Source organism: Thamnophis sirtalis, unplaced genomic scaffold (genome assembly GCF_051295495.1).
Source record: "Thamnophis sirtalis isolate CommonGarterSnake01/CBP01778 unplaced genomic scaffold, rThaSir2_p1.2 scaffold_2, whole genome shotgun sequence".
In the NCBI taxonomy this organism is placed as follows: domain Eukaryota; kingdom Metazoa; phylum Chordata; class Lepidosauria; order Squamata; family Natricidae; genus Thamnophis; species Thamnophis sirtalis.
Genome location: NW_028261382.1, coordinates 24110340 through 24138108, shown reverse-complemented (window position 1 = coordinate 24138108; position 27769 = coordinate 24110340). Strand labels below are relative to the sequence as shown.

The following is a 27769-nucleotide window of genomic DNA, read 5'->3' as shown; positions in this document are numbered from 1 at the left end:
TGACCTACAAAGTCCCTTTCAACTCTGTTAATCTTCCTTCTACCTTCTCTGAAGCTTCAGTTACTCTCAATCCTCTCCAAGTGGCTGCCAGGAACTGAGCAGTGCACTTGGGATGGGACAATCCTATTAAACATCTCCAAGTTGCAATAATCAGCTGGATCCATGCCCTTCATTATTATCATTCCACAATTAGCTTCTGCCCTTGAATTTTATCAGCTTTTATTTGGAATTCGACCCAGCCAAATAAAGCCTGGTGAAAGTCTGCCTATCCCCCAGGAGTCCTGATGGGCTTTCCTCAATTTTACCAGGAGAGAGAAGAGGAGAGTGGCTGGATGGAAGAGGCTTCAGAGAGTCAGATATTCCTGGGCTTGAAGTAAGCAGGGGGTGTATCATAGTTCTTGATTAAGGTTTAGGGACTGACTGAGGCTTCTGGCGAGAGAATACAGCAGGAGAAACCAGGTTTGCATAGTTCCAACATTTAATAAATTTTAATCTCTCTAGAGTTATATCCACATCCATTAAATTAAAAAAACTGGCCCCAAGAATTGGTTACTTCTTCAAATTACAAGAAATCATTTGTGCACCAAAAAAGTTATAGAAAAAGTGTCCTGGGCAGCCCCAACCAAACAACCTCCACCAGGCAGCTCCAGAGGACCGCAGCCAGAGATTGTCATCCGAGGGGGGAGGCGCAACAAGGCACATAGGAAAGGTGGAAGCTCCAGCAACACTCAGCAGATCCAGGGAGCAGCCGCCATGGGGTGCTGGTGAGCAAGCCAGCCGGCTGGCTGCCCCTCCAAGATCCAGAGTCCAGAGAACCTGCTCGGGGGGGAGGGGGCTGGGCAGCCCATCTGCACTGAGCAAGGGGGCGTGGGTACTCTTCCTCCCTCCCCACCAGTAAGGGGCAGAGAGGGGGCAGCATATTAGGCAGGCCCTCCTGGCCATGAGGGAAGAGAGGCGCATAGGCAATGTCTGGTGGCCAAGGCAGGAGGGAGCTGGAAGCCCTCCTGTTGCCTCAGCCCTCCCCCATCTAGGGAGATGTGCCCCCTGCACCCCTCTTCCTTTCCACTATAACAGGACACAGACTGGTTTAGTTTTTTTAAAAACTTTGGTGAATTAAAACCAGAAGAGAATTACTCCAGCAGCAGCATCAGGCCCATAAGACACAGGGGCTCAGCCCCAGAAGAGAGCAGGAGCCCCGGGGGTGGATCCGGCCTGCTTCACCTGGGGCTGCAGACTCATCAAAGTCTTTGGTCTCTGATGAAGGCAGTTCTTTCACCCTCACCCTCCTCCTCCTCTTCCTCCTCCAGCCCCTCCTGCCACAGAATGGAAGGCAGCCCTTTGTAGGCAATGAGGTTTCCGCTCTCCAGCGAGTAGACCTTGTACCCACGCAGGCACAGCCCTGACCGCAGCTGCAGCGCCAGAAAGACGATGATGAAGACAAGGACGATGAAGGCACAGCTCAGGCCTGCCACCAAGAGCGGCAAGTTGGAAGGGGGGCTGGCAGGAGCCACGCCCTCTCCCCCCACAGCAGGGGAGGCCCTGCTGCTCTGTGTCTGATGGGAGCAGGTGTGCTCCTGGCTGTTGTAGTGGGCATGAGCCGGGCAGGACAGGCACTGGCCGGCTGAGAGGCCCAGGCAGGTGGCACAGGACGGATGGCAGGGCACACAGAGCCGAGGTTGCAGCAGGTGGGGGTCGAGGCTGTTCTCCAGAGGTGGCGGCCCCAGGGCCGGAGCAAAGCCAGGCGGACAAGTCTTGAGACAGGTCTTCTGGTGGAGGTAGAAGCCTTCTTCACACACTGGAAGAGAAGGCAAAGGAGAGAGGATTCAGGGCATGACTGGCCAGCCTCCCTTCTCTGCTCCGTAGATGAGAAACCACTTCTCTGGGCATCCTGAGTCAGTCTTCATATCACTACTTATTTTGTTCATATTTTGTGGCTCTCAGCAATGTGCCAGGGATGTAGCCTCCATCAGACGATCTCAGCTGCAGAGCCATTAAGCTACCTGCTTAGCTAAGGTGGTAAGCAGGTAGCAGAGTGGACCAGACGACTTCCAGTCACCCAGCAGAGGGACAAAAGTCATAACACTCACAGTAACTATACCTGATGTAGGATTGCCAGAAGGGAGGTGATCTGACATAAACGGCTCTGAGCTTTTCAAAGTACCCATGGAATAATTGATACAACTGGAGAAGTTGTCACAATCATTATTATTTTGCAATGGGATAAATCCTGAATTAACTAAAAAAAAAATGCTAAACTTTGCAACTGATGGAATGACTTTTACTCCACAGGACCAGGTATTTCTCTGCAAAGTGTTGCATTTCTTTAAAAAAAAGATGAATGAATGTGGAAGGGAAGGGAAAAGGATTGGATGGTTTGTGAATCAAAGAGAAAGGAAGGTCGTGGAGATGAGGAAGATATGCAAGGAAAGGAAGGTTTCATTATGAATGAAGGGCTCAAATGGAGCATCAGGAAGTATGAACTCGTATCTTCTGGATTGTTTGGAGAATCTGTACAAAGTAGAAATTCAGAGGTAGATGATGTTATGCTCCAGGAAATGGCTACAACTCTAACACGTTTGGTAATGAAATGTCTGCAAGAGAGCACCAAGGATGCCCACACATACTCCTCCTCCATTCCAAACCCCACTCCTCCTAGCCCTAGTTTGATAATGAAACTTTTGCAACAAAACAGCCAAGCTCAGAGAGCATCAATAGACCTACAGTTCAGCACTGAGCTACAAGTCTTCTATCAATGGCTATAAAGGAAGACGTTTGCTACACAAATGTCTGAAGGAAAGTGATTTGGGAGGAATCCAAATGGATGACATAAATGGAAGCTGAGTAACCACTTACAAATACCCTCATTTTTTGCCACACTTTTTAATCCCTACACTCGGCAAAGAACAAAAAAATAATGTCTGCTTTGAAAGGCTGAGGTACATAGGGAATGTTGGAAGGCTGGTAAGAATATCTCAAATGTGGGATGTGCTGTTATTTGGTAGTGTCAAAAATAAAACAATCACGGAAGAAAAGAAGTAAAAGAGATAAGAATAAATGGAGGATGACTATGGGAAGTGAAAGGGAAAATCCTGTATGAAAAAAATATTTTTTTTCTCAAGACAAATTGAATAGAAAGATGACATGGAAGCCACTTGAATAAAGTAAAAGGGAGAATGTGACAAGTGTCCACAAGGAGATGAAATAAAAGAGCCACCTGGAAGCAGAGGTTGGACTGAGAGAGCCACTTGATGGTCCAAGGACAGTGGGAGGGGGGAGTTCCCCACCCCCCCATGGAGCCAAGACACAGAAACTGCAGCAGGCAAGCAGCCCTCCTTCCTGTGGCAAGGTGGAGGACTGGGTTACCCACAGCTCTGGCAGGAGTGCCTCCACCCCTCCACTCAGACCTCGAGGGTTCTTGCCCAACTGGCCCACTGAAGGGGACATGGAGAGAGTAGCAGAGCAGTGGGCCCAAATGGACGAACCACGGTCAGCGCAGAGAAAGGAGAGCTGTTGCTAAGGCAGGACTCCTCCCTCCACTTGGGAGTTGGAGGGGAGGGGGCGAAGGAGGCACCCATTGAGCCCAACCTGTCCAGCAAGCAAAGAGGGGCAGGCCAGGCCCAGACCCACCCTTCTGCCAGCAGGCAGTGAGCACAAGCTCAGGTCTAGGACAGGGGCCATCCCCAAGGGTAGGACACTCTTCCAAGCAGCCCAAGCAGCTTTTCCTTAGGACTTACCCACGCAGGCCTGGTTAGTGACCAGGGTTTTGCAGCCACTGCTCTCAAACTGATTGGAGAGGTCCGGCAAGTCGGGGCCTGTCCCATACAGAACCAGGACGAACTTAGTGAGGGTGCCTGAAAAGCAGGAGAAAGGAAGGGGGGGATGAGCCCCCAGAGCAGCCTCCCTGCCAGTCTGGACCCAAGGTGACGCTGGGGAGAAAAGCCAACAGCTTTTCCCACCCAGCTCCTATTGGAGGAAGGGGATCAGGCTCCTACCCTGTGCAGAACTAAAGCTATGCAAAACTTTCAAGAAGACCACTTTATTATTGCCTTTGTCACTACAATTTGTTCAATGATTGTACTATTCTTTGGGGCCTTTGAATCATATTATAAATTTTTAAAAATGTGTTTTGCTTACTGACCATTCACTCACTGACCATTCAGTTACTATGATAGTTACTAACAGTCCTCAAAGTTATGGCCGCTGCAGCAGCCCGTGGTCCTGTGATCAAACTTTGGGTGACTATGAACTGGCCTGCATTTATGACAGTCATCCCCCCCCCCCTTCTCCAGCCCATCCTGGCCACCCTGCACTCTGCTGCTGCCGCTGCTGTTGCCCCAGCTGACATTTCCTTCCTTCTGCTGCCGTCCCAGGATCCAGACGCTGCGGGAGAGACCAGCCGGGACACCAGTGCAGACATCAGTGGTGGAGCCTTGTCTGCCAAAGGAGTTCACTGGGCCCAGGCAGAGAGACAACGTGGGTGGCGGCTACCTGGGGAAGGTGACAGATGTTGACACTGGAAGGCCACACCTGGAACCACCAGAATGCCATTTCTAAATAGTCCAGTCAGGGATGGTTTGCCTAACATCCACTTCACTTAGCCATGGAAATTCTGGGCTCCTTCTGGGTCATTTAACAAGGACTACTTGCACTTACAGGATAGTCCACATCTTGCAAGTTCTGCGTCAGCTGAACCCAGCTGTCATTCCCAGAGCATTAGGAGAAGTCCCTGGAAGTTGCTGAATTTCTTTGCCCTTTGAGGGGAGTTCTGCTGTGGGAATGGGGGGGGGGTTGCCCAAGCACACACAAACAAGGCAGAAACCCATATTGCAGATTGTTATTCCTTTGGGAATTGACAAGTGGGAAGGAGAGCAATTTGCCTCCCACCCCCATTCTCCACACTTAATTCTGTAAAAACAGCAACAAAATCATTGCAGTCCAGTTTTGGCAGCACGATTTGGGACAAAAGAGCCACATGGCAGAGCCATTCTTCCCAATACGCTGCCTTGGTGAACACAGTGGAAGGGGAGGACAAGGACTTGAAGTCTGAGTGGTGGAACATCTGGGGCAAGGTCCATCAACACTCAGGAGAGTGTCTTCCTGGCCCCTGGGAAGACATTGAGGAATAAAGCAGATTACCATAATTGTTTGCTTCACTTGTGTTCTCAATTTCCAGCACCCATTCGCCAGCAGGGTCTTCGTCCCAGGAGTGCGTCGTCATGAAAGCCCAGTCATTAAAGCCATCAGCTGAATAGTCCCGAGGCCTGGCCAAGCAGAAAGAGATGATGGGCGGGGGGGGGGGGGCAGAGGCTCAGCGGTCTTTCGGACCAGAGGTGGCAGGAGTCAGCTTACCTGGCAGCCAGGAGAGTGGAGCGAGTGCCCATTGGGCTGACCAGGTGAATAGCCAGGTCTCCCCGACGGTTGTAGGAGAGGGTCAGCCTGGCTTGGACATGCTCCAGTCGAGCCACAGAGTTAGCCTTTCCCCAGCAGGCCTCCACCTTCTGCCGTACCTCCAGAAACTTGCCGATATCCCTGCAGGAGACAAGGATCCTTGGGCAAGGCAGCCAGCAGCCATGGAGCCTCTTCCCCCATGGGTTCTGTTAGAGGTCCTGGATACCCCCACTAGCTGTCTGGCTGCCTTTTGGTTAGTTCTCTTTATTATTGTTTTTACTTATTTATTGCGCTGGAATTGTGACTTTTCTATTGTGAGCCACCCAAAGTGTCCCTGGAGTCAACAGCACCAAAATCTAAATCCATCAATTCTGCCAGGGCAGCTGGGTGTCCTTTGGAAGTGGATATATGTAGACAGGCCTATCTCTACAGTGCCAGCACTGGCTGCGAGGTGCACGGTGACCTCATGAAGGAGAAGAAAGTGGGGATGGACTTGATCCACGAGGTCCCTGAAGTGTCCCGTGTGACTCCTGAGAATATGGTGCATAGGGGGCACAGGGGCGGTGCCAAGAGAGGGTAGACGCTACTCATCCTCCCAAGCAAGTTCTTTACAGGTAGTCCTCAAGGTATGGCATTTGGGAGCAGAATTTATGATGCTAACGAAAATGGCCATTATGTGAGTTGCACCCAATTCTATGTCCTTCTTTGCCAGGGTTGTTAAGCTCCAATTATTAAATAAATCAGATGGTCATTAAGTAAATCAGAAAGCCGTTAAGCAGATCCGGCTTCCCTGATTGATTTTGCTTGTTGGAAGCCAGCTGGAAAAGTCACAAGTGGCCACAGAGGACCAAGGATGCTGCAGCCGTCATGAATGCAGGTGGCTTATCAACGGCCCGAATTCTGACCTATGGTGGGGAGGGAGGGAGGCTGTCGCACTTCTAAGTGTGAGGATGAGTCACCTGTCACTTTTTCAGGACTAAACATGTTAAACCACATAACACATAGCCGTAACAACCACTAAAAATATGGTTGTAAGTCAAGGACTCCATGTATTCAAGAAGCTGAGCCCCCACCCCAGGAGGGAGAAGACAGACGTTTCCAAGCCCCCCACACCCCAAAACCCACTTTGGCTCTGGGAGGATGTCGATGATGCACTTCCGCTGAGGCCCCACCGAGGTCCAGTTCTGGGCCAGGGCCACCATGGCACCTGCATCCAGCAGTCCGTAGCCGTAGGAATGGCTGACTGCGGAAAAAGGGGCCACGAGTCAGGACTGAGCAAGGCAGGGGTGGCATCTGCCACGGCCTGTCCGCTCCATCCCTGAGGCTACCTTTGCGTCCCACACCGTTGGTGGCCCAGTCGTTGGTGTTGAGGTGGGCAGGTTTGGATGTCCGCACAACCAGATGCTGCATGTCCCGCCAGGTCAGGTTCTTGCTGTAGAGAAGAGGCAGGTGAATCGGTAACCACCGCTCTACAAGGCCCGGCCTGCATGGGCACTGCCACCTCCCTCACCCCTTACTTGGCTTCCAGAGCGAGGGCAATGATCCCAGCAGCCAGGGGTGCTGAGGCAGAGGTGCCAGTGTGGGACTCGGTGCATTTCTGCCACAGGTCAGTCGTCACCTGGAGGACGGAGAGAGGAAGGCCAGCACACTCACAGCTTATCTTGCCAGCTCAGCATCTCGCGCGCACACACACACACACACACACACACACACGGGACCTTTGATGGGAAATGGACCCCATTCAGTGGCCGTGGGAGCCACCTTCAGCGCTGGCACTCCCAGCCCTTCTTTGAATTGGCCTCCCGGGAGACACACGTCCAACTGTGCACAACAACCTTGGCTGGGCCCCCACTGGGATCTCTAGCTGGGCAGAAACCCCCACGAGAGTCCCACTACTGTCTGCTCACTTTTGAGCAGAGAGGAGCCTTCTCCTAAAACCCAGGATTTCTGTCTAGCCACAGACAAGGAGGGAGGGGCCTTAACTCCCCAAACTTTTGAGGTGTTTCAGTATCAACTAAAGGGATAATTGGGGGGGGGTTGCTTTGATGCAACCTGAGCCAAGATAACCTGAGCCACAGGGAATTACAGTTGGCTCCCCTCCGCCATGGATGCCTGCAGGTGACCAGGTGCAACGTCCGGGTCTCACCCCCCCCCCCTGACGTGTCCTTCCTGTTTGCAGCATCTCTCCTCTCTCATTCCTATCGCTGTGAAAGTTCCCAACACTGCCCTGCCCTCCTTCCTTGCCCCCCCCCCCGTCCGCCCAAGCCATTTGCCCCACCAGATCCTTTCCACACTCTCTTCAGGGCATTCATCTTTCTCTTTTCCCCTCCAGGCCCTGAACCATCTGCCATCCCTTGGCCCAACCTTGGCCCCGTGGCCAGCAACTGCCATCCAACAATCGTAGCGCCTGTAGCCAGCAATCCTGGGTGGGGTTCCAAACTGTCTAGGCATCTTTGGAGCACAGGGGGACTTGCGGGGAGAGTGCACGCAGTGAGCAGCTGGGACTCACAATCTGCTTCTCGTTCTGGCTGCCGCTGCTGTAGGTGGTGGCCAGGGTGGAGGAGCAGGCCTCGCTGTACCAGGGCACATTGCCGTACTGCGTGGTGCTACTGATGGAGAGGGTGTAGATGCTGTTGGTGTAGCCATCGCAGTTGCAACTGTCACGATCCCGGCCGCCATTCCCCGAGGCCCAGACGAAGATGGAGCCCAGTCCGTTGCGGCCCTGAGAAAAGGGTCAGGTGAAGCAGCTAGAGGCCTCGGGGTCTGCCCTGACTGGCCTCCAGCTGCCCACCCAGCTCTCTCTCTCACCTGACTCACACCCCGGCGGAAGGCCTCTTCGGCCAGGTGGGCGGGGCCATCCACGGTCTTGCCGTCATCCTCCGGGCCCCAGCTGGCACTGTAGATGTGGATGTGGTCGGGGTTCAGGCCCAGGGAGCGAGCTTCCACAGCATCCGTCACCTCCCCATCCAGCATGCGGACCCCTGGAACAGAGATGACCACTGCTTTGGTTGCCTCTGGTCAGCCGGACCAGCCGAAAAGCGGGCAGAGCTCAAGGGTACCCCTCACCTCCAATCTTGGCATTGTAGGCCACGCCCACACCACAGATGCCATTGTTGGCCACTGCGGCCACTTCGCCTGCACACCGAGTGCCATGCCTGCAACGGACAGAAAAGACTGAGACCTGCCCAAGGAGGGTGGCCAGTTCATAAATGCCATAAATGAACAAACGACCCCTTCTTCTGGGCAGTCTGACCATGCAATAGTGCAGATCCGGGACAAGTGTGACCCTTGCACGGGGCTGGGAGGGGGGTCTTCCATGGAAGCCCCACACCCCAGTGCCCCATTCCAGGCCATGTGCCTAGTTGCCTCCCTCCCTCCTAACCTGTTGTCATTTGTTTGTGTGTAGCGAGGCTGAGGGTCTGGGTCCTGGTCGTTCACGTCAAAGCTGGCAGCAGGGTCCTAGGGAAAGATGGAGCCCTCTGGGGCCTTAGTCTATGCCCCTTCACAGGAGACCAGGACGCCGGCCATCCTGGAGACCAGCCTGCTGGACACTGAGAGATAGACCTCCCCCCCACCCCTGATGCCTTGGCTGGGGCTGGGGAGACTTGAAAGTGTAGGCCCTTCAGCGAGAGACAGCCGAGGCCCCAGGAGGCCTTTGCCCTGCCCTCCCAGGAGAGCAAACACGCCCATCCTCTCCTCCACTTACATAATTGGCCTCCAAATCTGGGTGGTTCTTCTCAATGCCATCGTCCAAGATAGAGACCACCACCCCACGGCCAGTGTAGCCCTGCTGCCAGGCCTCCTGCACGTTCAGGTCTCTCTGGTTGCTGTTGGACTGCAAGAAAGGGGAGCAGCAGACACTCAGCCCAAGAGCCAAGGTGTTGGAGCAGGAACACGGGCCTTGAGAACCCCAACCCCAACTAACTGTCCTCAAAAGAGCATCTCAAGCCAAAGCGGAGAGAAAGGCCCCATCCAAGCTCAATCTCACAGGGCCTCCCCATCTTTTCAAACATTCAACCAAATGCCCTGCTAGCCCTCTTGGTCCGTCCCCCACACACCCCTTCTATGTGCTGCTCTCTTGCAAGGCCTGCTCTTCCCCTGGCTGCCCTTGGATAGTTCTGGGAACCAATGGGGAGGCTCTTAGGATACAGCCATTGGAAAACGTTTTAGAGCCTCTGTCCCACTGACTGGAGCGACTAAGCACTGTCCCTCTGCCCCCAGCCTGCCCCAATCTGGACTTCAGACAGGACGAGTCCTGTCCCCCCAAGGCATTAGCCTCACCTACCAGGTACCACTGCTGGGGGAACTTCGGATCTGTTGGTTCTATGAAGGCATCCCGCTTTGTCCGGCGCTTGGCCACCTGTTGCTCCAGCCAGAGCACCTGTGAAGAGATGCGCATGGGCATGCTGCCAGGCTCCCGCAGGTCCCAAACCAACCCTGAGCAAGCAAAAGATGCCACTCTGGAGCTCTGCTATCATAGAGCAATCCTCTCATCTGACCCCACAAGGACCACAAGCCCAGCCCTGCCAAGAGGGCCACAGAAGGTCCCTGTTGGCCCTCTCTGCTCATGGCCAGGGGCCCTTTTCCAAAAAGGTGAAGAAGAAAAACTCTTTACAGCTAAGCAGACTGAGCCTTTGCGTAGTGGTGCGAAGAAAGGTTTTCCTTTGATGGGCTTCCCTTTTCTCGTTTCTCTCCCAGGATGACCTTGATGACCATTTCCCAATGCCCTGCTCCTGCTCCACGCAGGAAACAAGGCCACCAGGCTCAGCATATGGGCCCTGTGGACTCTGCTCGACAGGGAGGGGGCTTTGCCTGGGTCTTCCTCCCCAGGCAAAGGAAGCCCAGTCTCGAGTTCCAAAGCCCTCGTATCTCTCGGCTTCACCTGCTTGATCTCACCGTGGAGCCGGAAGAGAAGCCAGAGGAAACGATTCAACTAAGCATCTCCTCTTGTCAGGCCCCATGGTCTTCTCTCCAACGGGCATCAGCCCAAACCCTTGGTAGATCAAGATTTTATTTTATTTTATTTTATTAAGTTTGTATGCTGCCCTATTCCCGAGAGACTCAGGGCGGCTAACAATAAAAAGGGAGGGGATACAAAAAAAAAAAAAAAACAATGTAAAATTCTACAACAGCCGTAACCTCGAATGGGGCTGGATAGTTCAACAGCCCCAGGCCTGCCAGAACAGCCAGGTGTTAACTGCTTTGCGGAAGGCCGGAAGGGTAGTAAGGGTCCAGATCTCCATGGGGAGATCGTTCCAGAGGGCCGGAGCAGCCACAGGGAAGGCCCTCCCCCGAGGAGTCACCAGCCAACATTGGCCAGCAGATGGAATTCGGAGGAGGCCTAGTCTGTGGGATCTAATAGGTCTTTGGGAGGTGACTGGCAGGAGGCGGTCTCTCAAGTACCCAGGTCCAATACCATGTAGGGCTTTAAAAGTAACGACTAGCACCTTGAAGCGTGTCCGGAGACCAATGGGCAGCCAGTGCAGCTCGCGGAGGATAGGTGTAATGTGGCTGTACCGAGGTGCACCGACAATCGCTCACGCGGCTGCGTTCTGAACAAGCTGAAGTCTTCGAACACTCTTCAAGGGCAGCCCCATGTAGAGCGCGTTACAGTAGTCCAGTCTTGAGGTGATGAGGGCATGAGTGACTATCCAAAGGGCCTCCCGGTCCAGGAAGGGCCGCAATTGGTGCACCAGGCGAACCTGGGCAAAGGTCCCCCTGGTCACAGCCGACAGATGATGTGCTAAATTCAGCTGCGGATCCAGGAGGACTCCCAAATTGCGGGCCCTCTCTAAGGGGCGTATAATTTCACCCCCCAGGCTGAGAGATGGAATAGCTGGACCATCTTTGGGAGGGAGCATCAATAGCCACTTGGTCTTGTCGGGATTGAGCGCCAGCTTGTTCGTTCCCATCCAGACCCTGACAGCCTCCAGGCACTGGCACATCACTTCTACCGCTTCACTGAGTTGGCACGGGGTGGACAGATACAACTATGTATCGTCCGCATATTGATGATATTTAATCCCGTGCCGGCATATGATCTCACCCAGCGGCTTCATGTAGATGTTAAATAGGAGGGGGGACAAGACCGAACACTGCGGCACCCCATAATTGAGGGGCCTAGGGGTCGATCTCTGCCCTCCGACCAACACCGACTGCGACCTGTCCGAGAGGTAGGAGGAGAACCACCGAAGAATGGTGCCTCCCACTCCCACCTCCCGCAACCGTTGCAAAAGGATACCATGGTCGATGGTATCGAAGGCCACTGAGAGGTCAAGAAGCACAAGGATAGAGGAGTGACCCCTATCCCTGGCTCGCCAGAGATCATCGATCAACGCGACCAAAGCAGGTTCCGTGCTGTAACCAGGCCTGAAACCGGACTGAAAGGGATCCAGATAATCGGTTTCATCCAAGGACCGTCGGAGTTGAAAGGCCACCACTTTCTCAACAACCTTCCCAACAAAGGGAAGGTTGGAGACTGGACGATAGTTACTCAAGATGGCTGGATCTAGAGGTTTCTTCAGGAGGGGTCTCACCACCACATCCTTTAGGAGGTACAGGAAGGACCCCTCCCGGAGAGAGGTGTTAACTATCATCTGGATCCAGCCACGTGTCACCTCCCTGCTGGTCGAGACCAGCCAGGAGGGGTACGGGTCCAGTATACAGGTGGAGGCACTCACCGCTCCCATGGCCTTGTCCACTTCCTCAGGAGCGACAAGTTGAAACTCGCTCCATAAAATTCGCTCAAGACCTTCCCCCGGTACCTCGGCTGGTACCAGATCTGTCCGAATCCGAGCGACTTTATCCGTTAGAAACTGAATAAATTCCTCAGCCCTACCTAACCCTAACCTTGTAAAGGGTCGTCCGCATCCCTCCCTTTCAAGAGGGAGAGGGCTATTCTAAACAAGGCGGCTGGGCGCGATTCAGCGGATGCAATAAGAGCGGCAAAATGCGCAGATTTCGCCACCTGTATTGCCACGAGATAGGTCCTGATAAAGGCTCTCATCAGTGCTCGGTCTGACTCGGAGTTACTGGCCCTCCAGCGGCGCTCTAGGCGTCTCTTTTGGCGCATCTCCCGGAGTTCCTCAGTAAACCAAGGAGCTCTCCTGGATCCACTACCTCAGAGAGGCCGTAAAGGCACAATCCGGTTTAGAGCCCCCACCGCCACTGTAATCCAAGCAGCGACTAAGGACTCTACCGGATTGTGGACGAGAGTGTCAGGTATTTCTCCAAGCGCCGTCTGAAATCCCATAGGGTCCATCAGGTGCCTGGGGCGGAACCACCTAATCGGTTCCTCCTCCCTACAGTGGGGGATTGGTCTCCGAAAGTCAAGCTTCAGTAGGAAGTGATCAGACCATGACAAGGGCAAGATCTTTAATGCCCCTCAAATCTAGATCACGTCTCCACTGCTCCAAGAGGAATACGAGGTCGAGTGTGTGCCCCGCTGAGTGAGTCAGACCCTGGATTACTTGGGTTAAGTCCATGGCTGTCATGGAAGCCATGAACTCCTGCGCCCCATCAGAGTGTCCACCGAGCGAAGGCAGGTTAAAGTCCCCCAGGACCATAAGCCTGGGGAACTCTACCGCCAGCTCGGCTACTGACTCGAGGAGCGAGGGGAGGGCTGTTGTAACGCTGTTGGGAGGAAGGTACGTTAGCAACAAGCTCACTTGACCCTCAAGGTCCAACTTCACCAATAAGGATTCACACCCGACAAGCTCCGGAGCAGGGATCCTACGAGGGACTAATGACCCTCGGATGATGATAGCCACTCCCCCACTCCTTCTCTGGGGTCGCAGCTGATGAAGCACCTGAAATCCTTCTGGGCACATTTCAGTGAGGGGGACTCCTCCCTCCGGGCCCAGCCAGGTTTCAGTAATACATGCCAGGTCTGCCCCCTCATCTAATATTAGGTCCCGGACGAGGGGAACCTTGTGAACCACAGACCTGGCATTTAGCAACAACAGCCTGAGACCAGGGCCCTGACCACTCTCGCCATCTGGCCTTGGAGTGGAACTAACAGGGCAGGAAGGAGGGATCGCTGCGACGTAGCGAATCCTCCTTCCCCGGTAATGGCTAGCCCTGAAGTTCCCGCCATACCTGCTCCTCCCCATTGTGACCGTAATGTTCCGGCCCACTCCCGCAACCGTAGACCCCATTTCCCCCCCCCCCCGAAGCCTCCGCTCTCTCCTTCAGAGAATAGAGAACTGGGAGAATAGCCATTCCATCCCCGCCTGGGCAACTCTGACAGGCAGGTGTGCAAGAAAAAGGTGCCAGTATCTTGTGGAGCCCTCGAGCTTGGTAGGGCAAGATTCATGGTGCAGCCCTCCAGGCCAATCCTCTGACTCTGCGGTCAACTCTGCAGGACTGGAATTCATACCTGTGGCTCTCTGGACAAGGAGCTGTGCCAGGACCAGTGTGGCGAGAGGGAGCGCTTGGCCACAGCCCGGTGGTAGAAGTGGTAATAGTCCCCGATGATCTGAGAGGAGAAGCAAAGCAGATCAGGTTCATCTGAGAGCTGGTCCCAGAGAGAGTGGCCAGCACCCACAGCAGAGGAAAGCTGCAAACACTTTGTGGGGGCATCAGGAGGTCACGCTTCCCCATGAGCAGGAAGATGCTATCCCTCCTGCCCTGGCAGTTTTCTCTGCTCCTTCCTCACCTTCCCAAGATGCCTTGAAACCGGCTCCCCCAAATTCCGCCTCTCAAGAGCTGAAATAACACAACCCCCCAAAGGGCAGCAGAGTGTCCTGCTATCTTCCTCCTGCTGTGGGGGAGGGGGGCTGCTTGGCAGGAGGGGACGTAGCCCCCTGGTATGAAGCGTCCTGAGGAACTGCACTGAATCACAGGAAGGAGAAAGTCACCCCCTAAACCGCAAGGGACCCATCCTGACATCTGGGTGTCTGCCCAAGGGATGTGACCAAGTGGCCCAACCCAGCAGAGGATTGGGACAGCCAAAGCTCTCTGAGTGAAGAGAGAAAATTAATTTGGGAAACTTTGGTGCCTTTGAAATTGTTCCCCACCCCCTCCGCCCTAAGCATAGTTTTCCATAGGAAGGTTGCCTTGGTTTTATTTAGCTCTGCACTGATTGGTTTGGAATCGGATCCCTCAACAAATGTAATCGGAGGAGATTGCTCTCTCTAAAGGAGAAACCCCAATCTGCAACTATTTTCCTCAACCACCAGAGGGGGCTGGAAAAAAACTAGCACGCCATATTCCTAGAGAAGGACCTTTTAATTTAAAAAAAAACCTACAATCCTTAGAAGCTAGAGAAAATTGAAAAATTACTAGATAATAAATTGGATAAGATTGTGAGTTATAAACAAACAAAAGATAAAATGGAAATTAAAGATAGGAAACAAGAATATCCTGTAAAAAACATCTTTATTTTTTTAAGGGACATTAGTTTTATCAAAAGAAAAAATACAGGAACAAGTTTTTTATGATCATTCTGATATAAGATTAAAACCTGAAAATTTGAATATAAGTGTTTTAAAAGAAAGGTCTACCTGAAATTTGAAAAAAAAAGAGGAGCATTTTGTTTTACCAGATGTAAACTAGGCAAAAACTATTCCAAAGCTGAAGCAGCTTCTTGGATAAGAAGCAAAATTTCTTCCAAAACAAAACAAAAACCCACTTGCAAGTCCACTTGCCTCTTGAAAAAGCACCTTTGGGACAAGCATGACCTGGTTGCCTGAGAATCTCCATAGATAGGCAAAAACTATTTTCCCAGGTTAAATGGAAAGTTATGGCTTCTAATTTTGAGTATATATACAGTATAAGGGTATTGATTTTTGCACCAGAAATGTACTTGATTTTGAGTAAGGTTTAACAGAAACGGAATGGAAGGGAATATATGATCAGCGACAGTCTGGAGATTCAGGATGAAGAGGAGGCCTATGCTGGAAACAGAAGATATAAGATTTAAGTGGCATACCTACTTATAAGATATGCTATATAGAGATTGTTGTAGTTATTTTTTGGATATGCTATATTGAAGGCAAGGTAGAGATTTATAAGATGGTCTCCAAAGAAAAGCAAGAGATTGTGTGGTTGCAGGTTGGGACCTCCCTGCTGGCTTCCCATGGTCTTTGTCAGAAAACGACTCAGACGGGTCACACGTGATCATGTGACTGCAGGAAAACATGCAGAGAGTGGTCATAGATCTTGATGAAGACAGAACCAAGTTAATCCATGGTTGCTTCCCATTTCCTTGGGAGGGAAACTGGGATGTTGAGTGGGCCACTTCAAAAGGAAGCTGGAATGGAACTTCCAAGGTAGTTAATCCAATCAAATCACTAACCTTCCCAGCCCCCTTTGGGGAAGAATTCCTCCTTCCATTTGCTGAGGGGAGCCAGGCAGAGAAGCAATGGCATGCAATCCAGGGAAAGTGCTCCCCTCCCTTGCCCAGTGCCCCAAGGCAGCTGGAAAGGAGTCTCAGCCCTGGGGAGAGAGCAGGGCAGCTGCCCCCCTTTAGCTGGATCTCCTTTGTTATGAGCTTCAGTAACAAAATCTTGACAATCTCTGAGTTTTTCCATCCCTCTCTCTCATACTCAAGTGAATCAGGGAGTTTCTTTCTCTCATTCTCTCTCTCCCTCTCTCCCCATCTTAAAGCATGGTTTTACAACTGTCATCTGTGTCACCTTTTGCCAAGATCATCTCCTTGGCTCTCTATCAGAAGGCTGTTCCACTCAAGAGGTCCTGCTACCACAAAATTAGAAGATTGAAAGAAAATCGCACTCCTGATTCTAGATCCCCAATGCCAACAGTGGGCAGCTGATGAAGGAGAGAGAGACTTTCCACTATAGGCATCAGACCTGACACAGCAGGCCCCCAGGCAACAATCCTCACATGACTTCCATGCCCAGCGGCTCCTGCAGCAGCACCCACAAGGTTAGAAAGCACACATGTGTCTGCAGGCAATGCACAGAGCAGCTTTCTTAGCCAACCTCCTTATCCAGCACAAGCCAACCATGACACCAGGACCCTTTGCAGGTGCTGACCAGATAGAAGGCTATCTTTGTAACAGTCTAGAGAGATTCTCAGTTATCCAGGTGACGGCTGTCCCGAAGGTGCTTTTTTTCAAGAAGCAACTGGACTTTCTGGAGTCCAGAAAGTCCAGGTCCTTCTTGAAAAAAAATGCTTCTTCAAAAAAGCACTTTTGGGGTTATTTTTATAACTGGGTAACTTGTAGCTAGGTCAGTTTGTTCCATTGACCGCAACATGTTCCAAAAGACTTGGCCCCCTTCATTAATCCGTCATGGGCAGAAGACCTGTTTGCACTGTGCTGATGAAACACTTTGCTGAGCAGACAAGGGGCATATCAAGTTTCAACAGGGAACGGAAAAGGCCACCTTACCACACTGAAAAAGAAGAGGTGCCTCAGTTCCCTGAGAGGAAAAGTGCCACAGATGAAGCAAGAGGGACTTCCTGACCTTTTGCAGCGGGGCAGGGGCCGCCAAAGTGCCAGGAAGGAGCTCTGCTTTCCAGGCAGTCTCTATGAGCTTGCCCCATACACCAGCTCTGTTCCCCCCACCCCCTGTGCATCCTCTCCCTGCCAGCCCCTTTCCCCATAGACCCAAGAAGATGGTTGCATCCAGAGGGCTAGGGAATCATCCCGAGCTAAAACAACAAGGAGCCCTGAGGCATCTCTGCATTAATCTTGCCCTGGTCAAATGGTGCATCTATGACTGACAAAGAGAATGGGGAGCAAAAGAATATGAGAGGTAGAATTACCTGTGGGCAGCAATGCAACCCACTCCCTCCCTCCCCATTTTTTCCATGGCAACGGTTCCCCCCCCCCACCAGTCCACAAGTTCATAAACATCTAACACCACCCCCAGCTTTGTGTCTTTCTGCAATTTGCTGAGCATGCCTTCCGTCCCCTCCTCCAAGTCATTCATGACAATTCTGAAGATGGTTAGACACGGAACAGAATCTCCAAATACCCCTGGCAGAGTTCCCTCCTTGTAGACACAGATCCATTCAGGGCCACCTGTTGGACACAGATGTTCAACAGATCCAGCATCTGACAATGAGGCTGCCCACCCATCCTACATACCACTAATTCCATTTCATCAAAAAGAAGGTTACTGTCAACCTAGTCAGATACTTTATTGACATCTCAGTATACAACATCCACAGCTTTTCCTTGCTCTGATGATCTAGTCACTTTGTCCAGAAAGATAGATTGACTGACCAGCCTATTTTTAAGTAAACCGTATAGGCTTCTGGTCATCACCATGTTCCTTTGCAAGTGTCAGTAACCCTCTGCTTGATGATAATCCTCTATAGGATTTACCCAGATACCAATGTCAAGCTGATGGCTCTGTAGTTTCTTGGGCCCACTTTTTCCCTTTTATAAACAAGGGAATAAGTTTTCTTGAAATCTTCTTCAGTCCAGAGGTTTTCTGTGGTTTTGACTTCCCATCTATCAGTTTATCACCTTGGGCTATAATCCACCACAGAGACTTAAATTGCCTCAAAGCAGCAAGGACTTCTCCCATCACTTGCTGCCTATTTTGACCTGGGTTTGGTCTTTATCCCAACACAGTGCACCTTTTGCCAAATTGGGCCATTTTTTTTCTTTTGCAAAAAGACAGATGCAAAATAGAAATTAAGCAATTCAAGTTTTTGGCTTTTATCTGTTACCATCTCACTCATTTCTCCAACCTGCAGATCAACCACTTTCTCAAAACCATTTTTGGTACTCATTGAGAGCCTCAGCTGATTCTGAACCTGATCCCTCCTGACTCCATCCTTACAGGTTATGGCTATTCTCTGATATTCTGCTTTTCCTAAAGGCCCTTTCCATTTTTTGAGCTTCTCCTTTTGTTGTTTTTGTTTATCTGAGAATTCTTTATGCAACCACACTGAGCTTTGCATTTCTCCCATTTTTCTTTCGCTTTGATAAGCTACAGAGGTTCTCTTTTTTTGTTCTGTGGTTCATCTGAGGCATTGGTCATTCTTCCACCTTTGGGCCTTCTGCAAATCTAAATCATCTGTTCAAACTGTTGATCAGCACAGACGGTACCTTGTGGGCCTCCATTCAGCAATTCTTTTGAAAGTATCTGTAATGTTTACAGTGTCTTAGAAGTGTGTGAGTTTAGTGTGTGACCTTTATCCATTATTTTAAACTTCTACACTTTAAAAATAGAATGAGAGAGGTTTGAAAGGGAAAACCTAAGGTAGCGCTAAGGCTCAAACTGTGAAGAAAATATAACTTTCATGAACAGTATTTCATTCCTGCCTAATCTTAACCCAATGAAACCATTGCTAATTACAATTGATGACAATTGTAAAAAGAGAGAAAGAGGGGAGAGGGAGAGGGATTTCATCACAAGAAAAAAGCTTTTACTCAGTAGGTGATTTAACCCCATTTGTTCTGGATTAAAATAAGTCTAAGACTTCTTACACACCAGCTCACTCTCCAACCACATCCAGCAATTCTCTCAGCTCTCCTTCTGCTGGTCTCCCCTCCCCTCCTTGTAGACAGTGTAACTGACGATGCCTTACATAATACACCTTTCTCAAGAAACATTCCAAACTTCCAACAAGGAGCACAGTGAGCCTCAAAAACTTGTCAAAAGAAATGTCTTTCTCTAAAGAGATTTGCATGAAATGGTCTTGGTAAAAGCCTGCTCCTCACACCACAGTGATGTGTGAACCATTGCTGGTCTCAATGCCAGAAGACAGGGTGAGAACTGACATCACTGGCCACCTGGCTTGCCAAGGGAAGTGGGCTTTGATCCTGCATCACCTCTGGGCAGCTGGGCCCTCAGCCAACATCACTGCTGCTAAGAGAAGAGCCTGCTACAACTGCCATAGCTGAGCCGTCATCAAAACAGCTATTTCCAAACAGCCAACATCAAATGTCCTGCCCTAAAGAAGAGCACGCCCACTTCCCACTTCCTAGGCACTTGTCTCTGCCAAAAGCAGACAGTCAGCCCAATGGCCAGCTCCAGATGAGCTGAGACCTGCTTCCCAAAGGAGAAGTCAGCACAGCCAGGAATTCAGCCATGAAAGCAAACACTGCCAGGCCAAGGAAAGCGTTCCAATCCAAGAGAATCTCTGTAGCTCAAGGTTGACCTCGATGCTCCCTGAGCTTGGCTGTTGCTCGCAGATGTTTTGCTACCCAACTAGATCACATCTCAGTTCACTTCAGTGTGCTCAGTTCAGAAGCACTGAAGATGTGTTCTCGCCAGGTAATCCAATGTCCACAGGCAAAAAGCCAAGCTCAAAGAGCACCCAGCGAGCGCCCGGGAGAAGACTCCTCCACTGTTCCAGGTGTCAGGAACTACCCACTGGGATCTCATGTTGCTCCTCCGGTATCCAAACATCCCAGGGAATTCACCTCCATGAGGCCCTGCAGCAGGAAGGGCAGCACCTCTGCAGCCCCTCCATTCAGCAGCACAATGTGCAAACCTCTTCATGTAATGGCTTAAATAGGAGCAAATGCTGTTGGGAAGTAACTCACCGGTCCCAGGTTGAGGAAGCCATGCTTCCTGGCCATCCGTTCGGCTTCCTGCAGGCCGGCGGGCACCAGCACAGCCCAGGTATTGGTGTAGATGTGCTGGCTGAGTCCCTCGCTGACCAGAAGGGCCAGGGGCACTGTCATCGCCCACCAGAAAAGCAGCAAGGACAGCCTCCAATCCATGAAAGCCAGGAGGGAAAGCCAAGCTGGGCAGCCAGGAGAGGCCCCTCGCACTGCCCAGCAAGGGCTCAGTCGGCCTGAGGAACCATGCGGGTCAGCTCTGAGCCACACGTTGACTGCACAGCACCTGGAGACCAAATGAAAGAACAAGGCTCAGACTGGACCTCCTTCCCCGCAACCCCAAGATGTTGAGAAGCGGAAAGTAGGATGTAGCAAGAGGCTGACGTCTGTAAACAGGAGCCAAGTGGCCAGTGAGGGTTTGGAAGCCCCATCCAGAAGCCCCATTTCTCAAGTTCCTGAGACAAGCTTCCTCCTACATGAAAGAGACACAGATCCCCCCTGTGCAAGGCAAGTTGCCCTCATGTGGGATGGGGGGGAGCTTTGGGGCCTCCAGTCCCCCTTCTGGAGGGCCCCAAGGAGAGGGAGGGAGGTACTCCTACAAACCCAACTGGAGCATAGCGAGGATGAGTCCAACCCTGAGGGAAGGAGATGGGGCAGGTGCCCAGGATGAGCTGCACTTCCCTGCTTCCCTGTGAAGAACAGGAGATGCTCTCCGAAGCCCCTCTGGCCCTCTTGCAAAGCTGTGGCCAGAAGCAACCCAAATGCGGAGACACCAGGTTCCTTCACAGCAGGGGTTCTTGGCCACCCAACAGAGCCACATTTGTGTAAAGGAGCCAATTTGCATCCTGTTAAGCAGTTACCTATTTAATAAGTAAATCCTAACCCTCAAACAACTTTGTGTTGTACCTACTATGTTATTGCTTTTCTTGGAGCCCTGGGACCTCCGTAAGGAGCTTACAGAGAAAAAGGAAAACTGAAAACATGCTCTACATAAATGAACAGGTTTGCAAAGAAAAAGAAATTTATTTGCAAGGGGGGGGCAGATTTAATTGGCTACCGAGAGCCCCCTAAAGCCATTGCTCTCTTGCTCTCTAAACCAGACAGACATCAGTTGTGCTCTGATCTCCCACAAGCACACTGGGGAGAGTGCTGTCTGGGGCGACCACAGAAAAATGGGGCAACCACACACAGGCAGTATGTTGGGCAAACAAGAGGTACGTGGCCTGGAAACCCTTCAGTGGAGCCACTGGGCACTCTGAGCCCCACCCTCTTTTGCTGGCTCAGCAGGACAAGGGATGGTATCAATTCCCCTTTGTTCTGTGGGCAGCTACTGTTTGCACTTGACCCCCATCTCTTGACCCAAAAACCTGATCAGAAGTGGGCTCTTTGCTGCCTGCTCGGTATGTCCAAGCGGTCTGGCATAGAAGGGTTTCAGCCAAAGGAAGGCTTCGGGGTTGAATGCAACTCCTCCATTTCCAAGGCTGAAGAGTCAGCAGAGAGATGACCAAGCAGAAGGTCATCGCAACGAGATGAAGGTCAGGAGAGTCAGAGAACTGGGGAAATTCTACCCAGCCACATCACTTAATTTCACCACACTTGCTGTTCCTGTCTGGCCCTGCACCAAAAGTGAGCTCCAGCCTCCAAAGGTTAACCTTCTAGAAGAACAAGCTTTCTGACTGGCCGAGCAAACAAAAACTTGGGAGGTTTAAGGAACAGATGGGGGCCATTTCTGTAATCCAAGGAAATGCCACTCCGACTGAGGAACAGGTTCTGCCCTGGACAACGGACGGGTATGTGCAGCAAATCCATTCTCCAGCCAGTTTGGCAGAGTAACCGATACATCTTCAGAAAGGGAGAGGTTCAGGCCACCTGTCTCGTGGCAAAGAATCCAAGCAGTCTCCCTGGACTAGTGCCAGTGGAAGGGACGGGGGGGGGGGGGGGAGACATACCAGAGACATACTACAGACCACTGGAAGGAGGAAATGGCTCATATGCGTTGCCCAAGAATGTGATAGGCAAGTCACAAAGCAAGCTTTTGAGGGGCTGCCACAAAGGGGGCATTTCCCAGTGCAGAAGGCAAAACAAGAAGCAACGAATGGAAACTGAACAAAGAGGGAAGCAACCTAAAACCAAGGAGAAACTTCCTGACAGTGAGAACAATTAACCAGTGGAACAGCTTGTCTCCAGAAGTTCTGGGTGCTCCATTACTGGAGGTTTTTAAGAAGAGACTGGACAGCCATTTTCTGAAATGCTATAGGATCCCTTCTAAGGTCCCTTTTAAGTGTTATTCTCCACTCAGATTTTGGCATCCTCAGTTTTCTGCCTGACCAGGAAACAGGTTGGAATAGAACACCTCAAAAGTCCCTTTCAACTCTGTTATTCCTGAGCTAACCCTCATTGGGATCCCTCTGGACTAGTTAAAGAGTTAAAGAGCTGCCTCTAGACCAGTGATGGCTAACCTTTTTGCCATCACATGCCAAAAGTGGGGGGAGTGCAAAGGGGTTATGTGCAGGCGTGCCCACACCCATAATTCTATGCATGCGCGACCCCCACCCTCCCCTCCGCTTTTGGCACACGATGGACCCATTTTCCACCCTCCCCAGGCTCCAGAGGCATTCTAGAAGCCTCCGGAAGGCAAAAAATGGCCCTATGGGCAAATGGGATGTTCATGAATGGACTTCCGGTTTGCACGTTGGGGTTTTTGCCCTCCGGTTTTTTGCCCTCAGTGAAACCTCTTCAGGGAAATCTCCGGAAGATGAAAAACAGCCGAAAACAAAGGCCAAAGTCAGCTGGCCAGCACATGCATGCACGCTGGAGCTGATAAGGCAATGCCTCGTGTGCCCTAACAAATTGTTCCGCATGCCACCTATGGCATGCATGCCATAGGTTGGCCATCACGGCTCTAGACATTCATCTCAATAGATTTTTAGAAATCCGCAGCTGAAAGTTCTTCATGTCTCCTTACCCTGAAGACCCAATTTCATTTGGAATTTAATCCCAAACTGATTGCCTTTTAGCATTTCTCTTGACACTTCTCCAAAATGCAACCCCAAGAAGCCACATCTCTCTCTCCTACACCCACCCACATACACCCACTTAATTTAAGCAAATTTCCTTGTCTTGGAGTCTTTAGAATCATAGGTTAGAACAGGGGTGTCAAACTCACATTGTCACAGCATTGTCATGTGATATATCGGGACTTTTTCCCCCTTCGCTAAACTGGGCATGGGCCAGGAGTTTGACAGCCGTGAGCTAGAAGGTATCTTGAGAGGTCTTCTAATTCAACCTTCTGCTGAAGACAGAAGATCTCATACATCCCAGTCAAATGTTTGTCCAGTTTATTTTTGAAAACCTCTAGTGATGGTGACCCACAATTTTGTGAGGGAAGCTGTTCCCTTGATTAATTGTTCTGTCAGGAAATTTCTCCTTATTTCTAGGATGGATCTCTCTTTAATAAGTTTCCATCCATTATCTCTGGTGCTTTGGAGAATAAGACAATCATATCTTCTCTGTGACAGCGCCTCAAGTACTGGGAGATAGTTATCATGTCCCTCGTAATCCTTCTCTTTGGTAGGGTAGATATACCTTGCTTCCTCAACCATTAATCATACTATTTAGCCTGCAGACCCCTTATTAAGGTCTCCTACTTGTGCTGGGGGCTGGACTAAGAAGACCTCCAAGATCCCTTTCAACCCTATGTTCATCTTTGTTGCAATATTCTGCAGACTTTCTATATCATAGTGACCAAAACTGAATGCAATATTCCAAGCGTGATCTTACTGATACAGTGTAAAGTGGTAGTATCAATTCACATGATCTTGATACTATCCTTCTGTTGATGCAGCCTAGGACTGTATTGGTTTTTTTGGCAGCTGCAGCACACGGCTGGCTGGCTCGTATTTAAATGATTGCCCACTAGGACACCAAGATCCCTCTCACAGTTACTGCTGTTGAGCAAGGTGCCACATTCTGTATCTGTGCATTTGTTTTTTCCTGCCTAAGTGCAGGACCTGACTTTTCTCACCACTGAACAAACCTCTTGTTAGAGAGGACTCAGTTTTCAATCTTGGTGTCAATTTGCAAATATCATGAGTTCCTTTTCTATGCCCTTCTTTAGGTCATTTATGAAGTCCTTGAAGAGTTCTGAGCATAGGACTTGTTTTCAAAGCATCCATGTTGGGCACTCCCAACTTAGCACCAATTTATACCTTCTCGGCAGATACTTTCTCAATGATTAACCCTGACTTTGTTAGCGGAACTGAGCAAATGAAGAACATGGGGACACACAGACATGTATCGGCATAGATGTGCCAAGGCATTTTCTTTCTAACCATTGTTATTGCTAAAAGTGTGAAAGTGCCTTCAGCAGGTCCTCCAGCAGCTTCAGGAGACAACCGCTTCCTAACCATGTAACCCATTTCAGCTCAGAGGCCCACATCCCAATCCCTGCTTGCTCAAGCCCAAAGGAACCAGGTGCAAGCCCACCATCAGGTGCTCAGCCTTTTAATCCATAGTTTCGCAACAGATCCACAGACCAGGAAGGTGAAGGGAGCTGCTATGAGCCTCTTCTGGGGACAGAGCCTACAGGTGAACTTGACTCACAGGAAAAGGTGTTGCTTCGGGAGACAACTCTCACACCAGCAGGCAAGCCCAAATTCTCATTTATTTCCTTCTACTGCCTTTCTTTTCTCCCCACTAACTCCCCCTCCACACACACAGAGAATTCTTGGAAAGTAAAAACAAGAACCCCAGAAATGCAGGGGATGGATGGGAACTCAAGGGAGGTGGGGATTCCTATGCATGATTCGCATCTCTCTACTCTTGCACAACTTCTATTGGTGAAGCCCAGCCACAGCTTAGTGGGAGCTACTTTGAAGCTCTGCTGCTGGGGGGGAGGGGGGCGGTGGCAATAGCAGCAGAGCTTCAAAGTAGCTCCCAGACAGAAATGGCAGTTAGTCTGGCTGGAAGCTGACCAAGCAAACCAGGATGGCTCTTTGGAACCAAAACACCCAATCCCTGGTCCTTACCTTCTTCTTCTTGGCTTGCTACAGACAAGCACAGATTAAGCTGGCCTCGAGCTCAGGGGGAAAACAATCGCTGCCTAGTCAGAGATTTTGACAAGTAACTGGCTTCCCTAATCAACATAGGATCCTTCCGTGGCTTCAGATTTCGGGAAGCAAGGTTTGCTTCCGCAGCTCTCCCCAGACGGCCAGGTGTTAGACGTGCCATTCAGACTTAGCCCCGGAAACTTTCCCCACCCCCGCAGGGCCTGTGACTCACTTGCGGGTTCGCAGACATACCGGCAGGCAGCCTTCTCGGCCACACACTTCCTCTTCCCGAGGCGGGAGGCCCGAGAGGAAGCGCCTGGTCCGGGCACCCAGCCCTCCCCGACGGAGCAAAGCCTTGGACGACCTGATCCGTCCGGAAGGCCTCGAGGGGCTCCAGAGTTTCCACGCGCCTCCGCCGGCCCGAGCGTCCTGCCCTCCAGATCCCAACGGGGACAGCACCCGTCGGCGCCGACCCTGGCGGGGACCGGCTGTCCTGGGGCTGCATGCGCCCACCTCGCCGCACCGCGGCGCTCGCCCACCCGTCGCCGACTGGATGCGGGTCCCGAGGCGGAGGAGAGGACGAGTGGGCGGCAGCCGCCCAGAGGCCCCGCGAAAGCCGAGAGCCGGGCCCGAAAGGCGAGCAAGCCCCGCCGTCCCCACCCCCACGGCGGCCCGCGCCCTTCGGCCAGCGCCGCGGGCCTAGAGCGGGTGTCCCTCTCCCGCCGTCGCCCTTACCTTCCAGCCCTCAGGGCTCGCGCCGCTCTCCTCACCGTGGCTGCCCGCTCGGCCCCTGGGCGAGCGGGAGCGGCGTCATCGCGGCGGGCGGGAGGCGGACCGGGAAGCCCAGCCGAACTGCCCCCGCCCCGCAGGCTGGCAGCGGCCTGACGCTGGTTGACGCGCGGGCGGCCCCAGCCCGGCACCTCCCCTCGCAGGCAGGCAGGCACGCCCACCCCCGGCCGCCTCGCCCGCCGCCGGAGCCCGATGCTCGTCCGTGCCCATGGAAGGCGGCGGAGGGACGGGCGGGGCAGGCGAAGCCGTCCGTACTCCGGGGACCATGCGGCCCGAAGGCCACTCAGCGCTTCTGCTTGCCCCTCGGCGGACGCGACTCTCCGGGGATACCGGCGGCTTCGTCGATCGCTTCGCCAGTGTGCCGAGGACGCTGAGCTCGCCCGGTCGGTGCCCAAGAAGACCCCGCGGGGAGTCGGGAATCCCCGAGGAGCGGAGCCTGGGCAGGTGCTGAGGCAGCGGTGAAAGAGCTCCGGGTGATCCGAGGCCGCCTCTCTTCAGCTCCGCTTCTGGGCCCCGCACTTGGAAGGGGACAAACGCCGCCGCAGAAGCCTCGGAGGAGGCGCCGGGGATGGTCAAAGTCTGGAAGCAGAGGGGCTCGAAGAACAAGAAGTCCCGGCAAGCGTCGCCTCCAAGGAGAGGGCAAACCAAAGGGAGCCATAATGAAGCCCAACAGCCGCCGCCAAACGGCCGATTCGTGCGGAGATCTCGGGATCCGGGCTACGAAAGGACGCAAGGGAAAGAAATGCGGGCCTGGGGCTTGCGGATTTGGTGGAACGAGATGGTCGGTAGTTCTTCCAGTCGGATGTTCTGGAGTTGCGGCGCTGGTCTGAGCGTTTCTGAAGTAGGCAGTCCTATTTGGAAAATGAATGGAGGCAGCTGTGCCAGAACTTGGAAGGACCCTCGAGGCCATCAAGCTCACCCTCCTGCAGGCATGGAAATTAAAGCCTCCCCAATGTTTGACATTGATCCTCTGATTTAAGATACCGTTCAGTCAGGTTGTTCTGTTAGGAAGATTTTTCTCACTTTCAGCTAGAATTGGTCTTTTAATTTATCCCTTACTCCACAGTCTGCATTCTAGAAGCTTCCAGTATGCTTTCCCCACACCCACACACACACCTCTTTTGGGGAAGTAGTTTGAAGAGTGCTTCCATGTCTACCCTCAGATATCTTTTCTCCAGTACTTTCCATCTCTCTTCATGGGAGTTGGGCAGTGTTTCTTAACCACTGGCTTCATAATAACACATGCAAGTCACTGAAATCTACAGGTATTTTTTTAACCACTCTGATCCCTTGGTTTCCCCATCTTGTCCCTGTAAGGAAGGCCTGGACTGGAGGGACCTGTCCTGGTTGAAACCTTCTTCAGGATCGAGCCTGTCATTGCCTTCCTCTTAAGGACCAGTCTTCTTACTTCTCCACCCACCTTCATTCTTGACATTATCTTTGCCATTTTCCAATGAATGATTCTTCTGAATCCTCCTCTTGGGGATCGTCCTGAGCTGGCCTTCCAAGTCTGCTGAGAGAGAAATATGCCATCAAGAAAGTGTGGCTTTTGGAGAAAATAAATGTTCCAGAGACTTTGGTGCTTAAAGTGGCAAAAGGGTTGCCTGAGACCTCGAACACCAAGCTTTTTCTGATGGTTTTTGCTTTAAGGCAACCTTAGCTTGATTATAATCCAGATTGCTCAAAACACTGAAGAAAATTCCCATTTTCGTTTTGATCACATACACTAAGTGGTTGCAAAAGTCTCACCTAAGTACTTGATCTTGTGGCAAGCAGATAATCTTCCTCCAAAAATTGAATATAGTGATTCAGATTGTAATCAGCTTTTATAATAAATATAGTTCTTCTATATAAAACATGAAGAACGGTTGCAGGAACTGGGTACGTCTAGTTTAATAGAAAGAAGGACCAAGGGAGACATGATAGCAGTGTTCCAATATCTCAGGAGTTGCCACAAAGAAGAGGGAGTCAAACTATTTTCCAAGGCACCTGGGAGTAGAACAAGAAACAATGGGTGGAAACTAATCAAGGAGAGAAGCAACTTAGAACTGAGGAG

The 27769-nt window shown here is 51.6% G+C and overlaps 1 protein-coding gene across 1 annotated transcript; it reads right to left on the bottom strand.

Moving 5' to 3' along the window:
* Positions 1–460: 460 nt before the first annotated feature.
* FURIN (furin, paired basic amino acid cleaving enzyme) lies at positions 461–25806 on the bottom strand. The gene is made up of 16 exons (XM_014072366.2): positions 25660–25806; positions 19859–20162; positions 13766–13864; positions 9674–9769; positions 9095–9223; positions 8771–8847; positions 8455–8543; positions 8197–8369; positions 7898–8110; positions 6906–7006; positions 6717–6820; positions 6514–6631; positions 5350–5529; positions 5137–5261; positions 3735–3851; positions 461–1795 (listed from the first exon to the last, which is right to left on the bottom strand). The coding sequence occupies exons 2-16, from the start codon at positions 20036–20038 to the stop codon at positions 1239–1241; spliced, it is 2358 nt and encodes a 785-aa protein (XP_013927841.2). The 5' UTR covers positions 20039–20162; positions 25660–25806; the 3' UTR covers positions 461–1238.
* Between the last annotated feature and the right edge of the window lie 1963 nt (positions 25807–27769).